General features: G+C 43.0%; 1 protein-coding gene across 1 annotated transcript; it reads left to right on the plus strand.

The window, feature by feature from the left end:
• Positions 1–1,938: 1,938 nt before the first annotated feature.
• Positions 1,939–16,462, plus strand: RNF115 (ring finger protein 115). Its single transcript, XM_078886004.1, has 10 exons — positions 1,939–2,061; positions 5,527–5,588; positions 6,100–6,157; positions 8,032–8,297; positions 9,085–9,150; positions 9,356–9,425; positions 10,990–11,083; positions 11,700–11,815; positions 13,344–13,409; positions 14,302–16,462. The coding sequence occupies exons 1-10, from the start codon at positions 1,963–1,965 to the stop codon at positions 14,314–14,316; spliced, it is 912 nt and encodes a 303-aa protein (XP_078742130.1). The 5' UTR covers positions 1,939–1,962; the 3' UTR covers positions 14,317–16,462.
• The last annotated feature ends 786 nt before the right edge of the window (positions 16,463–17,248 follow it).

The following is a 17,248-nucleotide window of genomic DNA, read 5'->3' on the forward strand; positions in this document are numbered from 1 at the left end:
GAATTCCCTAGACCGGGTGCGCCGATGCGGAGCGTCGAGGGCGCCCGATTGGTCGCCGTCGTCGGATGCGGCGAGCGTTCGTCCAATGGCGTGGCGCGACACGGAGGCCCCGCCCCCCGCCGCTCGCCTTATCCGCTCTGGGAAATCCAAATGTTTACGATTGCATCATCACATTAGTAATGTTTTTTTATTATTCGATGGTCTGAATCTGTGGTGTCAACAACAACAACAAAAACCTGTCAGTGGGTGGCGTTCATAAACGCTATTGGGAAACGTTGATGTGAAAAAAAGAATGCACCCCCAAACCCAAGATGTTATTAATAAATACAAATATGTTTTTATTTTATTTAAATTTAAATTTTATTTTTTTACGAACAAAACATCGAGCGATTTGATTGTTCAGCACACAATCGGTTCAGGTAATTTATACTCCCTATATAACACAGATTGACACTCTCTTAGCATCATGCGGCATTAACGCTGACACAGAAAACACAGTGCTGTTGCCAGGTAGGGAATATACACAGTAAAACCGTATTATTGTACAGTTTTTCAGGTCCATGCGTTGTACAGCCGTTTTAATACGGGCAAAACAAAAAATGTGTCTTTGTGTTTCTCCCTTGTGATGGGGACTTTGTAGGACGAACGTTGAGATTTAATAAGGGACACGGGATGACCAATATGGTCTGAACTGGTCTGTAATAAGTTGGACACTGATAAGGGGTTTAAATGTATTGATAACGGTCCGTGGTTTTTCCGCTCCCACGTGAAACGGTTTAACAAACAAACAACGTGTATACCATTATTCTTGGTTCTTTAGGTAAAGTCACGTAGAAGGGAAATAATAAAATAATACAAACACTATAAAAATTATCACGACGTTTCGACTGCAACACAAGACAATCATCATTAGGTGTGAAATCCACAGCAAGAAAATTTGAAAAAATTGTTTTTTCAAATTTACAAACATAAAACAATAAAAATTCTCACGACGTTTCGACTGCAACACAAGCAACCATCATCAGGTGTGAAATCCACAGCAAGAAAATTTCACACCTGATGATGATTGCTTGTCTTGTGTTGCAGTCGAAACGTCGTGAGAATTGTTTTTTATATTTTATTATTTCCCTTCTACGTGACTTTACCGAAAGAACCAAGAATATGAATCCCTGCAGTCACGAAAGCTTTAAATCAAATGTTTTACGTGTATACCATTCGTAAATGCCGTGTAACGTCTCGCCCCACACCTAAAGTCTGTCGACAAATGTACCAAAGTCGCCTTCGACAGCCATTTAGCTGGGGGATCCACTACGCCGCGTGACGTCATAAATGCGGCCTCACGCCGTTTTGAGACGAGGCTCAAAAGAAAGCTGTCTCTGGTGTGGACCAATCAGTTTCAAGGATAGTGCATTTATTATCAGAATGTGTTTTTTTTATTGCATTCTGACCACAAGCATTGTGGTCAATGCAAGACATGATTCCTTGTAAAAAAAATCAGTTTGGTGTTTTAACATCTTAACACCTGTTTTGTTGCCAAAAAAAGTGGGAAAAACCTAATTATCATATTTTGGGCCTAGCAAAGGAGGCCCCACGTCTCCTTTTGTTTACCCCCTCCCACCCCAAACCTCCTCCCACCCCAAACCTCCTCCCACCCCAAACCTCCTCCCACCCCAAACCTCCTCCCACCCCAAACCTCCTCCCACCCCAAACCTCCTCCCACCCCAAACCTCCTCCCACCCCAAACCTCCATCCCACCCCAAACCTCCATCCCACCCCAAACCTCCATCCCACCCCAAACCTCCATCCCACCCCAAACCTCCTCCCACCCCAAACCTCCATCCCACCCCAAACCCCATCCCCCACCCCTAGGCAAAATGGCCGCCAATTGCGTCAGTCGCAGTGACGTCACGTCGGCCCCTTTATGACGCAATTCGGTGGGAGAGAGGGGGGTGGAGACCCGTGATGGCGGCGGCGGCGGCAGCGACGGCTGTCGAGGAGGAGGAGGAGGCGACTCGCTTCTTCTGCCACAGCTGCACCCGCGAGGTTCACCCCAAGCTGCCCGTGAGGAGAAACGCGCCGTCTCACGACCCTCACCCCCCTACACTTCTTCTCCTTGTTCATCGTAACCCGGGGGACAGCAGCTGCTGTGCTGCTGCGCCGATAATACAACGCCGAAGAGTCTGTTCCATGATGGCCGGCTCCGTGTTGGGGTTTGATTGTTGCTGTGTCTGTCTGTCTGGGTGTTGTTGTTGTCTCGTTTGGGGAGGGCGTCTTTCTTTATTTCTTTCGATAATGAAAGGAGAGCGAGAATGTTTACCTTAGTAAAACAAGGTTATTATATTCGATGTGAAAGATCGCGCGGGGGGGTAGGGGAGGTGGTTGAGGTTTGGTTGGTGATTGAGGAGGAGGAGGAGGAGGGGTGTTTGGGAAACCTTCATCTTATTTGTCTCGGTTGTGTTGATGTGTTTTGTTATTACAGTGGGTGGTGGTGGTGGTGGTGGTGGGGGGCTTCGAGCTGTGTGACTCCAATCCCCCCTCGTCTCCCGCGGAGTTGCTCTCTGCTGCGCTCCGTGCTGTTTGTTATCCCCGCCTCGTCTCGACCCTTTGAGATCGAACTAAAGAGTCGCCGCCTTCCATCCCAACACGGCCCCTCGACTTCCTCGCCGAATTCCCCCCCCCCCAAAGTCTGCCACCTCAGCCTCTCCGCACTCCGCGTAGCGTTTCTCAACATTCCTTACGCCCCGCTCAACAACGCATTCAATTGTCTCTCTCACACCACTACCGATTGGGGCTTCGCTTTCACGATATTAACTGGGTTATTATACAACAGGGGAGAGGAGTGGGAGGACCTGGATGTGTTTTTTTTTGTTTTAAAGAAAGTTATAAGTAGAGCAGTTATTTATTGTTGCGAACAGTAATCAAACACAAGATGATGCATCTCCTACAATCGTGTCCACACAATAACTGCTGCTCTACATATACCTTTATTTAAAAAAAAATAACCCCCATGTCCTACTCTTCACTGTCCCCTGTTGTACAACACCGTTGTTTAGTTATTAAATTATTAAAATGCTCAGAGGTCTCCCTCCGCACCGTCCTAATGGCTTCTCATCACAACGCCTCGCTCGATGTTGTTGTACCCCCTTCTCCCACAGATGCTATCCCGACTTCCCCGGGTCCCACACCACACGATCGCCACGGACCCGAGATTCCTCTCCCAATTCCTCTCAATAATTGCCTTTCCTCAACCCCCCCCCTCTATCTCGCAACCTCCTTCCCCTTTGCTTCCACCACTCTGCTCAATCGTGGTCTCCCTCCCTCCATGCGGTCACCCCTCATTACATACACCGGTATCTCCCATCTCTTCCTGCCACCCACAACTCTCAACACAAAATCCTTTCCTTCTCTCCTCATTTGGTAAATTTTAACCTCACTCGGATATTCTCAAATTCCAGTGGGATGTTGGCGAGGAACTGCCTTCTCGTCAAAAGACACAGAAGCAGATGGTTATTATAAGCAATCATTGCGTGGAATTTAGTTGTATGCTAAGGCTTATCACTGAACGCACTTGAAAACGCGGGTTAGCGAAGAGATGTGACCACAAGAATGTGTTTGGGACTAGCAGACGAGACGCACACACAAACATATCATTGTATAGATACACGTAAGGTTCACAGAAGGACTGATTTAGCAGCCACATGTGCGAGTGCGAGAATAGGGCAGGCCATTTACACAGGCGTAAGAATAAGAATTGAAAACGATGGTTGACATCTCAGCAATTGAAAAACCATTCTGTCTTCTTCGCCACATCCATGTAGCGACTGGCTACCACGCAACTTTCTGGGTTTTTTTTCTTGTATGTTGTCATTCCCATCAATATATAATCCTAAAAAAATCCCAAAAAGTTAGCATTTCCTGGCAGTGTATATTTAGTAATTACATTTTTTCTTTCTATATGAACATGGGTTTGTTTCTTGGCCATAGCCAATGTCAGTAGCAAATCATATCTGAACTAATCCAGGGTGCCCCTATCACCAAACCACAATTATCTATGTGGTGAAGTACGGTCAAACAACAACCCCCATGGCTGACATATCTTGGTGAAGCCTTCAGCAGAGGGTCGAGCAAGCACCTTTCACGTCCATTTGTATGGTGCAGTCGTTGAAGGTGGAACTTATTTCGGTTGGTAGTTGAACCAGCCCTTTGTGATTCCACAGTTGATAGAATGAGTTTCGATTTGTGGGAAGTCAGAAGAAGCTCTTATATGGATATTCTTGCCACTGCAATATTAATGTAAACATATGAGTACTGCCCATACAAATGTAATGCGAAACCACTCATTTACTGCTATAATGAGCCAATAATGTCTGTGTGTCCCACACGTGACGTCACTCCACGTCGGTCAGCCCCCCTCATTAATACTCATGAACAGATGACGTCCTCCACATGGACCCTTGCCCCTCATTAATAATCATGAGCGGGTGACGTTATTTCACATGTAGCACCCCCCACCATTAATATTAATTAGCGGGTGACGTCACTCCACATGGGGGGGCGAGGTGCCTCCTCTCCCCTCCTCAGCGTCAACTTACAACCCTCACTACAAAGGCAGAACCCTCACGTCACGCGATCTCCGTAACGCTATTGAGACATCAAAGTAAAAATGATGAACAAGGGATTATAACCTTAAAATGAAATAGGGCTGTGTCACCACGCCCTTCGAAATTGTACACGAATTGATGCAATGAATATCACGTCGCAGTCTGCTTTTCACTTGCAAGTTTCAGATGTACTGAAATACACCCGTCCTTGGACGGGCAAATGGCTAGTCTTTAATTTAAAACCCACAGTAAGGTTCTTAAAAGAGCAGTTGTACAGAAATGTTTGTGAAGCAATGACACCTTTTAGCCAAAATTTTACAAGCTTGTAATATTGGCAAATATATGCGTGACTAGATCACTGTGTTAACTGTTTTTCAGGAGTGTGTTTTTATTATCGACAAACATACACATAATATATAGACATGGTAAAGGTACAAGCTCATATAGTCTTTGGAAAATGTATAATAGTTGGCACTCATAGGGGCCTTTCAATTTAAAGCTTTCGTGACTGCAGGGATTCATCTTTTTGGTTCTTTCAATAAAGTCACATAGAAGAGAAATAATACAAATAAAACATGATAAAATAAAAATTATCACGACGTTTCGGCCACAACACAAGCAGCCGTCATCAGGTGAAGAAACAGAGCTGTCGGAAAGACAGCGTCCCAATGACGGGGACGCTGTCTTTTCTGCTGCTATATAAAAAAATCTGACTTAAGATGCCTACTGTTTGTGCATAAGTTTTGTCTCCCTGATTTGTATTACAAAATGAATTGTCAGGAACCTTGACACATATTGCGAAATTCATTACAGATGAGGCATACTTTGTAAATGTTGTAAATACAATAACTGCGTAAATCTCACATACATGCAATATTGTATGATAAAATGCAATTGTGTATCATAAGTGTTCTTTTTTTGACAGGAATATACCTGCCCACGTTGCGACTCTGGCTTCATTGAAGAGTTACCTGACCAGCAGCCGAGGTACATAGAATGGTTATCTTGTTTGTGTTGAGGTTTCAGAATCCTCACATGTTGTAATTTTGGTTAATGAAGAATAGATCTAATTCCGATTGAGACCATATGTCTTGGGAAAATGTAATCTTCTTCACGTTAATTTTCATCCATCTTAAAGTAATCTGTTATGATGAACACTTGCCGCTGTGCATTTATCACGTGTCCCTGGCACAAATGCAGTGCAGTTACATGAGGTCATATAACATTTCATATTTTCTTTACTGTTTATTGGCACTATTTTGTTGTTGTGAATATTACCTTATTTTAAGAAATTTAGTTGTCGTGGAGTTAAGAGTGTAATTTTAACTTTCTTTGGTTAGAACTAGTCGAAATATATATTCGATTAAAAGTTGTCATTGTGAATGTGGCCCGTGAAACAGTGTTTAGTACACGGAACTGATTAAAGCACAACAACGATGTTGCGTATAAACTGCTCGTCAGAACCTACGTTGACTCGTTTTTACACTCCGTTTCCTAGTGCCAGCGATGGCAGCTCCACCAACAGGAACCAGGATCCCTCAGCGCAGTTTTCAGAGGTAATTGTTTTGCGGAAAAGCACTCGGCGACACACCAAGTGGTAGGGATGGCCTGTTGATGTCTAATAGATTTAGCTACTTGTGTCTCCGTGAGGATGTATGTTGGGGACGTGCCAGCTCACTATAATACATTAAACAAAAATTCCACCCTCATTCGGAAAAAAAAAATATTTTAAATAATGACACTAAGATGTAACTAAAATTTCTACGTTGTTTTAAATAATTCATATACAACGCACAAAATATTATTACAATAGAGATGTATATTGATGTAGCGTCTTTCAGTGCCTCTGTCTCTTAAGGCATACTCCACAAGGTCACTAGTTTGCAGTGTGCATTTTACTGCAGAAAAGCACAATCTGCTATAAACTGGGCATTGGAAATCTTGTGATCTCATGAATGTCAGTAAGCTTTTGCATACCAATATAGCCAAACTCTACAAATCTAAATTCAAAACGAGTTAAATTGAATATATATAACCTATTTATATCACTACGTTTACTTACGTCTCTAGCAGAAGTGACAATAAATAAATAAACAATGTTTTATACCTAAATAATATGCAAAAAAATCACTTGAATTATCTTCTTAGTTCCACCTACAATTTACATAATAAATATAGTCCATTGGTTCATCATAGCAATGTATTATATAGTTTAATACATTGTAACCATAACACATGGCAATTCAATACTTGAGTGGAAAAAAGAGTACATTGCTTTAAAAAAAATTCCAAATTTTTGTATAAATTTTAGCACACCCAAAGGTGGCACATTGCACAATTAAAGAAGATCTCATTACAACAATTCAGAGACGGCAAATTAATCTGGATTTGGCATATTTTCAGAGGTTAACGCTTGCTGCTGGAAGATTCAGAAGGCTAATGGGGGGGGAAAAAGAGGGAGAAAAATGAGGACGCTGCTCTGACTTCAAGAAAGGGACGGTGCATGCAACAACACTTTTCATTTGCAAGGCGCTAAATCACGCAAACCAAACATCTCGAAGAGGAAGAATTGGGTACGAAGCGGGGGAGAAAGGGAACACTTGGGAGGGTCGAAATTACTTTTAATTATTAAATTTTTTACTCCTGATTTGAAAACGCGAAGTGAGGAGGGAGAGCCAGAGGGGTAGGAATTCCAGAGGGGGGGCGGCAGTGACATCGCGACTGAAAGAGCGGCCACAAATCGTGGCCCAGGTCAGCCGTGGAATGCAGATGACGCCAGTCGGCCGAGCGAAGAGGGCGAGCGGGTTTGAAATTAAGAAGAAAGCACAAGATCAGACTTGATGAAGGGAACTTGAACCAACCTGCTCTTGGGGCAGATAACTCGGAAAGATGTATAATTACATTGGGAATATTGATTGTCTTTTAATTATGGCTAAGAATATATCTCTGGTTAATTAAATATATTATTTTGCCTGCAGAGGTTTTTTATTATGAAATAGTACCCGATCATTTACAGCCCTTTGTCAGTACCCTGCTGGATGAGGATTTCCCCACGCGTTGCGGGTTGAGGGGGTTATTTGACTATACTTCACCACCTGCTGTCAGTACGGTTGATGAAAGCAGGGCGCATAGATGTGGGAGCATAAGAATAGAGTGCAACAATTATTTTCACCGCCTACAATGTAACGCCACAGCCTGTAACGCCTGTTATCTGTGGCAGTCAATCATCCACACACTCTGCAGCCTCAGCCCTGCTCAGCTTGACAAGATCAGGAAAATTCCGGATTATTTGGTCATAGGCTGTGAATTAGTCATAGTGCTATATTTCCTAACAAGAGTGAACAAAAGAGGGTGTAGTTCGTTTGCCCAGCTCTACCCAGCCACATGTGCCCCCCACTCACGGCGAGCAACGTTTGTCCTCTGCCGCAAGCTGTGGGGGCGCATGGTGATGACGTGGTTTGCCGATGGCGACGAGGACAGGGTGCCCAACCGCATGCACCCGCAGAGGCCCGGCTCTTCTTCATCGTCGCTGCCCGTGGCTGAGAGCTTGCGGGGAGATCCTGAGCGAGACCGCGAGCGTGAGCGCGACCGCGATCGAGACCGAGAGAGCCAGGCCAGGGACCGACGCTACCGCTTGCCGCGCACCCGGCACAGCTTCCGGCGTCACCGTGTGGAGCGCTCGCCTGCCATCGAGGGGTGAGCTCATCGCCCCCCTCTCGCCATGTCGCTGCTGAAAGGAACCTCACGGAGGCATTCACCCTGTTTAAAAACGCAATGTACTATAGGTGGGCCTGGTGGCTCACAAGTGCAAAGGCCTGAGGTGACACCAATGAGATTCTGTATTTGAATCTGAGTGTAATCGACCTGTGATATAAACTGCGTTGTCAAGTGTAGAGAGTTTGTGGTCCCAGACCAGTCCCCAATGACTGTAGACAAAAACCGTCAAATTTGGTTCTGCACTGCATTTTGTGAAATTAAAACTATGAGAATTGGAATTGCGACAAACATTACACTCTGTCGGAATGCAGTAGGAAAGTTATGCCCTCTATTGTATTAACCAGAGGTTACTTGAAGGGATCTTTGAGACAGTTCTGCGATGTCCATTTCCCTGAGCCACTCTAATGCGAAGGGTTGCGCTGCTGTGTGAGAGACCCAAATGGATTTATTTCGTCTCATATGATGCTGGTAGCACAGTTTTGATACACTTTAAATAAAACATATAACAATAACATAGTCCATCCTATGTTTACCTCATTTCAGCCAATTATGGATTATTATATGGACTGATGGACAGATAGCTCATAATTGTTTATTTCTAGTGATTATCTGATTGAATTTACAGACGGCTCTTTATGGAGCATTGTGGTTTAATTGGAGATGTGCTAACAAGCAGACTAATTGCTGCACCACCATAATGATGTGTGAATGTGCGTGGGTTTTGTATTGTTTAATTTTTACAATTGGCGTGTTGTATTCCCTGTAGGATTATCCAGCAGATGCTCGGTGGACTCTGGGGCCCTGCACGATCACCTTTCCCTCCGTTCACTCTGTAAGGAAATTGCTGCGGCGTGAATGCAGCAAAGAGAAAACAACCCATTCAAAGAAAAGCCACGCTTGCATTTCATGCAGCAGTTAAATTTGAAACTGTGGATTATATATGCGTATACCAAACAGGTAAAGACTATGGCATGTGTTGTTTGACAGGAATGTGATGATTAAATAAACCTGTGTTTTTTGTCTTCCCTGTTTGTTAGTGATGTGTTACACAGTAGCCCCGCTGATTACGTGTGGGGAGCTGGAGGTCTGGACGCCATCATTACGCAAGTGTGTTACTGCCGTACAGAGTTTGGCATCTCCTATAATTTGTAATACCATTGCCAAGATTGGGTCTTGGCACATCTGGTTAAACGATACATCTTGCGCAGCATTTTTAAACACGGGGCATAAAGGACGTCCCTTACCTCCTTCCGTGGATTACCATTTTCCCCGTTATGGAATTGCCTTGCACAGCATTTTTAAATGCCTGGGTATGAAGGTCGTTTCCTTAGGGATTGATGCCGACCGTGAATTTAAGCGTGCATCGCGTATAATGAACTGCAATTCTCACGTACAACTGTAGATGGCAGTGCATCCATACATGTCGAGCATATTTTTTGTCGATTCATGTGTATGCCTAAATGCTTATATGCATGTTAAGTGTTACACTGATTTTGGGGAGTGGTAACACAGTTATTGGTGCACTGCTGCACGAACCCGACAGACAACCTGAGTTAAACTCCTGACCACAGCTAAATTCTGTGGCGACTATTTTAACAACCTGGGTCTTCTCTAGGTTGATTTGTCTTCAGAGGTAAACTTGGTAAGATGTGTCAACATCAGTCCTAGGGAGACGAAGGTCGTTGGGCATGGTTCCGGCCACACCACTACCTCGTGTGGCTTGGCCATAATTATTTCAATTCACCCAACAGTCTGTATGACTATAGGGGGAACTTTGTTTTGTTTGGCGATGATGTGGGCTATTTGGCATGTTTAATAAATTCATGAACAAGTCGCAGAGCTTAGTTTAGCAACTTAAGAGAACTGGATTCAGATTTTGAAGATCGACATCCAAACAGTCAAGTAACTTTGCACATTCAATTAAACTTGGAACAATGATAGTGTGTGAGTGCCTACCAAATGTTTGCAGATCTAACAGAGGTGCTTGCCAATCTCAGGGGCAGTTTAGGAGGAAAAAGCTGTGGTTTTAACAGCTCTAATAATGATAAAAACAAAAGTTCAGTAATAATTAAGTATTCGGAGGTTGCAGCCATCTTGCCAGTAACATCTGGAAACACAGCAGTGTTTGTGCAACAAGTCGGACTGCTGACGAAACTCGGAAGGTCAAATCAGTCCAGCGTTTACTTGCTTAAATTCTGCATGATAACAATATGGTCTGAAAGGCCTTGAGACAAAGTGTACTCAACTATTAGGTGGGACTAACAGAAGCCCGTTCATTTTAATATGACGCAAGTGCAAATAGACTTTGAAAGAGTGTAAGAGATACAAAGAATATGCTGGTACAGCAAAACATCTTTAAAACTTGCACAATTATGCGTGGCCAAATGTATAAACATATTTGCATGAGGAAATTGCTTGGTTTAAGATAGCACGCTCTGCTCTTAAAACCACCTCTGTTAAATGCTTACAAGTGAATTTCATGAGCCTCACGTTGGTCAACATGCAGGCAACCAATTTTCCACTCAAGTTAATTATTAACCAACATTCGACACCAAGTACGCAGCCCCCCCCCCACTAAGCCAAAGCGACCATATGTGGCATTGGATATTCTGAGCTGTGTCATTGGCGGTTGTGTTAATTCTGGATTTGTGCACATTTCCTCCCTGCCCAGCTGCTGGGACAGTTGGACAACACGGGACCCCCTCCGGCTGACAAGGAGAAGATCTCATCCCTCCCGCGGATCACGATCGCGCAGGAACACCTCAGTAATGTGTTTAAAAAATGACTCATCTGCTCCATCTGTAAACGCTAACAGCTCCCAGTGCCTGTGAGCCCTAGGATTTGAAAACACTGTTGGCCAGAGTATATACACTGTACATATTTTTTTGTTAAATGTTACAGAAACATAATTTATCTAATGTATTGTAATGCTCAGTATTGCTGCAAATTAGAGGGCCTCCACAATAAAATTGTGACCTCCTTACGCATATGTACGGCTCTGTAAATGATTTGGCAGTTCACACTTGGGTGTGTAATGCTGGTGAGCTGCTATGAGGGTGAAATACATTTGACTCTTATTCAGCAGACTGGCAATGTCTTCTGGAATGCCTCTTAAAGCATTGTGCTATATTTACCAGTGAGTAAAACTTGTCTTTTATTAATCGTTTCCCACCTTTCCGGCGTCGCATTAGCATTAATTGTTCACGCTGAAGTATAATGCTCTGTCTCCCGATCCTTGTACGTAGGATTTTGCGGGCGCTAAATAGGCCATATTTGTACATGTGGGAAACTGCACTCAAGGCGTTAATTTTGCCTTTAAAAGTGACAACTCTTGTCATGCAAAAGGGTTGATTGTCGTGGCATGCATCCCCTTGCATTCAGACTGCAGCATGGAGTGTGCAGTTTGCAAAGAAGACTACAGCGTAGGCGAGAGTGTGCGTCAACTCCCCTGCCTTCACCTCTTCCACAGCAACTGCATCGTGCCTTGGCTGGAAATGGTGAGAATGTTTGACTAAGCTATAAACTATAAAAAAAAACAAGAATTTCACAAGGTATGACCCACTGAGCTACTTAGCTTTTTTTCAGAAGTGACCTGCGTCACAAATGAGAGCTCAACGAAGTGGCTTATTATTTGGGAATTTATAGCTGCCCAATTATCGAAACGTATGTTTGTAAATGTGGAAGGGAACAAACCGGAGGACCCGGAGGAAAATCTACGCGACCACGGGGAGAACATGCAAACTCCAAATATACAACAAGTGTCAGGGTCGGGATCGAACCCACGACCGTATGTATACCAGGCGAGGTCGTTAACATTTCGCCACCGTTGCGCCGAAGAGCGTCTGCTCATTCTGGTGAGCAGCGCTCACCCGTACCCGTTACGGTGTTCGCGCATCAAGTTGTGATCATGGCTTGAGGGCAAATAGGTTCCTCCTTGTCAGATGGGATTCGTGTGTTTTGTTTTTATTAGTTAATCTAGACATACATTTTTTATTGTATGTTACCGTTTGCTATCTCACAGTGTCTAGTAGAGCTTAGTATTAAGACGCTGTACATCTAAATGATTCTTGCCATTGATATGTTCACATGCCTCCCACGAGATCTGCTTCTTCACACTTTTGTTAGAGGAAGGTCACGGTGATGACATTGCCTTGCTGGCGGGAGACAGGCAACGAGGTTGGATTGGCTGAGCACTTCGTGTAAAAATCGACCCACGTTGGATGCTTCCATAGGCTGGCTGACAAATATCACGTCGGATATTATTTAAATCCCACTGGGATGTCATTACACTTTATCTGTTCCCTGGCTTGTAAATAAGAATTACACTTCTGACTATTTGCCTTTAAATGGCTTGTGTTTACAGCCATATTATAGTTGAAGACTGGCCAAAGTTTCAAAGTCACAGTTGAGTTTTTAATCTTTTTGATGGCTCAGCTGGGTGAGCAGCGTTGCAGCTTTCCAGCATCATCGGCTCGGCAAGCTTTTGCGCCGTCTGTGTTTTGAGACTGAGCTATGCAGTAATTCCCCTAATGGAATTGCGTACGCAACCATGTATGAAATGCAATTTGTCAGTGATTTCATACACGTCTTTTAGAGGGTGTTATAATGTTCATTCATTATTTTAAAATACTGAGCTCAGACAGCTCTTTACTCTATCGTTTTTGTGCTCACCACTCATTCATTTTGCACTTCTCAACTATTTGATTATTGCAGCTGCCTTCTGAAAGGAATTAACACAGCTCTACTGTGAAGTGGCTATTGAAAAAACTTGTAACATTTCCGCAAGAGTAATTGATTTGATGTCCTTGTCAGCTCAAATTCAAAGCGTGCAAGTTACCCATCACAAAAGAGTCATTTTGTATTTATTTCCAAGCACGGATGCCTGTGATTCATTTAAGTCAATGGCCTGTCACCTGGTTAAGTGATATTTAATATTCTGTTGCTTGAGTAATTAAAGACCATCAATTAAGTGAACTGACATGAACAATTTTGACTGAAAATGCATGTGTGTGGTGTCTTGCCCAGCATGACAGCTGCCCCGTGTGCAGGAAAGGCTTGAACTCTGAACTGGACAGCACCGACAGCAGCCAGGTGTGACCCCTTCCCTCCGCCTCGTCAGTCGCTTCTACGACCAGCTCTTGCTCTGGCACCACACTCTTCCCTCAAATCCTGGGGTCAAACGCTCTGCCACCCTCAAAAGCTGGGGCCAGCAGGAGGACAGTAGGGACCCGCAGCGCCGCCAACGCACCGACGGCCGACGGGAAGCGAGCCCCTGCTGTTGAGTGTTTGGTGCCATTGCATGTTTCGGCTCGCTCATCATAATGCCGTCGTGAGCTGTCGTGACTCGTCACCAAAGGTGCTAGATCTGGCCTGTGGTTCCTTTTGCTTCCCACGTTGCTGCTACATTTCCCGTTGCGGCCTGCGATGAACTGATGAAGGGAAGGTGTGTTGCAAGGGTTATCAGGCTGAAAGATGTGTTAAGTTTTGCCGCGGAGGGTTTTGTATTTGTACGTTTGTAAGACATGCAAATTACATCAATGTGTTGGAACAAGTTCTTGATATAAACTGCGGTAGCTGTTTTTTTTTTCACTTGTTACATTTAAGTGGTTACACGATTTTAACTGATGCATGTGTATGGTGTTGCAGAATGTTCACAGTTTCCATTGATACTCAAGGGAAAGTTCAAGAATATTAATACAACATGGTACAGCGATAAGGACACCAAGTTTTATTTGGAAGTTGACACCATACATTTCATCTCGTGGCCTGTAAACGGTGGTCAGTGCGTGATATGCAACGGCACACATTTATATTCGCTTTTATGTGAACTCTGTAGAAATGGAAACAAAGTTAACATCTGCGTGTGTGTTTAACAGTTTGTATTTATCTCTACATCTGCTGTTGTGATGCTGTATAATGTATGTAAATGGATCCTAAATTTCCCATACCCCCTTGTGTGCACTTGGCTTGTTATCGTTTTTAGATGGAGCTTATGTAGTGTGGCAGTGGTGAGTGCTTCAGAGAAGACCATTCCTTTCCTACAAATCCAAAACGTCAGCGTTCCCTTGTGTTACTGGAGACCTACATCGGGCTGAGCACATCCAGAAACAATCCTGTGACATAGTAAACAGTGGACAGCATTTAAGCTGGTTGTCATCTGTACAAAATACATACTTTTTTTTTTACTTTTAAATAGCGCTGTAGAGGTTGGAGGTGTCGTGCAGGTTGCGACAGCAAAGCATGTTTATTTGGGAACATTTCCCACTTTGTGGCGCACTAGGGATAGACAATTTTACTATCACAATTTTCCCTCTGATTTTCACTTTTTGGAACTGCACCAAGGAACCTTCAACTTACATTTTTTTTTGTACTCCATTTTTTGGTTCGAAAGTAGAAGATCCAACCAATAAAAACAAACAGGCCTTGTAGATATGTCCCTTGAATGTGCCCCGGGTTGTCCGACACCATTGAAGCTTTGTTTAAGAAAATAAATGAAACGTTATGGTCGGGTGCAATTTATTGACATCGCTCTGGCATCAGTCCCGTTATTTTTGCAGTGATATAACAGGATGCCTGATTATAAATTTAAAGTATTTTTTTCCTCATTAATACATTGTCCATCCATTGTTGGAGAGCACAGAACACAGCCTTGGGGTGTATCTACAAGGTTTCATTTTCCATTAATAGAAAACACTCAATTAGTAGTAATGTCGATGTATATATAAAGTACACACACACATTGCGTCGGCTGTGATAAATGCAAGTAACCGGCGATTCACAGAGAAACCTCAATCACTGCAAGTGCTTCGAGGGGGACATCTCTCACCCCACCATGATTTGCCAACTTGTGTTTTTTTAATCTCAACTTTGCATTCAGCGTTTTCTCTCTCTCTCTCAAGATGTACTGTACATACTGTAAGGGTGTGTTGTATGTCGCCAATGTGATTTGTCTGCCACCGTTGTGCAAAATCCTGTGTGGGGTTTTTTTTGTTGTTGTGGAGAGTGCCCGCGCGCGTTAACAGTGCTATCAGAAGGCCCCCGCTCGTATCGGTTTATTGTAAATCGTGCAATAACTGACTTCTACTGTCGTTATACCCCCCCCCCCTTTTGCTAGTTTTGCGTTGGTGAGATTGTTACTATGCTAAGATGTTTCGATTGAGGAACTTAATGGAAATATATCGGGGTAAGATTTTCAGCAGGTGGGCGCAGTTCCGTCTTGTCACTCGAATCGATTTAATGTTATTCTTTTACAGCAGCATTTAACTAAAAGTGCACGAAATACGCCGTAAAAATGTGCCGTGTTGGAAAGTGCCAGGGTATTGCTTTCTCCCGGGGAGATTCGTTGCTGCTGAAAGTTAAGAGTACCCATTTCACCTGTGATGTCTCTGGAAGCTCTAAATGAGTGCCGTGGTCAATATAAGGAGCAAAATTAATGATAAACAAATTGGACTGTTGGCCCTTTAGCCATTGAGCCATCAGTGTTTAATCTTTTCATCACCAAATACACCGTGATCTTACATTTATCTTTTTCTGTGTCGGTATAATTTCCCAACAGTGTTCACCGATTAGGAAAAAAATTACTCGTGCAGCTATTTACATGTTGCACAAGCTGGAAGAAATCTTTTACCTCGTCATGAACTAATGATCCCGTTTTAAACTTGGTAAATGTATGGTCATGAGCTAAAGTTGTGGATCCTTTTACACTGAATAAAGGTCATTGCCTGAAACACTTAATTTCTAGTTGGTGGTGAAAGTTCATGACGGTGGTGAACATTTTCCCCAGCCGTTGCTCTTACACTCCTGCCGTCCAAGAAATTATACTTCAAATTGTAAGGTAGTGCTGTATTGTGGTGTACCTTATTTTGAAATGTTGCACACATGAGAGTTGGGTCACGAGTATTTATTGTGACACCGTACCCACTTGAGACAATACAAGTCAAAGGCTTTCATACAAAGTTAAGCATTAAAAAAAACTATATTTACAGTCGAATATGTACATACATTGCACACAACATTTAATAGTGATTTTTAGCGGACGTGCACATTTCTGGAAGATTGTTTTGTAATATTGGTAACCCGCTGTAAAGTCTGTAACACCATTAATTTGTTGTAAACTGTTATACAAAAAGCGTAAAAAATAAAAACTAGAATATCACATACAAAATAAATACATTTATCCTTTACTTTTATTACACTTTATAATTTTTCATAAGCACAAGCGAATTTGCTTTACACTTGAAATTAAAACATTGGTAATATGGTGCATTCTGTTTAAAAGTACCAAACATTGCATTTATATTAAAGTTATCGTGTAAAGTTATGTTTTAACTGTTTAATGACGAAATGGTTATTGTAATAGCTAAATTGGAATTTTTGTTGCACAAACGGATTAGATATTTTATTTAATATTTTACATGAAGTATCCCTTTTTTGCTTCTATATTTCAGAAAGTTACGTGACTCGAATTGAGCACGGACAATATCGAATAAATATATCCGCTATAAAGTGAATGCCTAAACCACACAACGTGATTTATAGGCGAAGAGCATTGCGGATATTTTTTTTTGTTTAACCTCAAAGCTGGCATTGTCTGTTCCCAGACTCGGTAAAGAAGGATTATTGTACGATATTGAAAATACTGATTATTATCCAGATGGCTTCATAGACTGGAATTCATCAGACAAGCACTTTGGCAGAAGCCTCTATTCTGGGCAAAAGTTCCGATTGCAGCAGCTCCGTGCGGTCGTGAAGAATTCGTTTCGTGTGGCCGGCCCTCCCGCCTCTGCAGTTGCTTGTGCCTCATCAGTTCACTTGTCACGGTGGGTTAAATTAATATCGCCTGCGCCCTCCTTTTCCCAAATATCCAGTTGGTCCCTTTTAGACGCCGCTACAGTTGACTCGCAGAGTCGTGCTTTCTCAAAATGTGCGTG

The sequence above is a fragment of the Lampetra fluviatilis genome, chromosome 3 (genome assembly GCF_964198595.1).
Source record: "Lampetra fluviatilis chromosome 3, kcLamFluv1.1, whole genome shotgun sequence".
NCBI classification, from domain to species: domain Eukaryota; kingdom Metazoa; phylum Chordata; class Hyperoartia; order Petromyzontiformes; family Petromyzontidae; genus Lampetra; species Lampetra fluviatilis.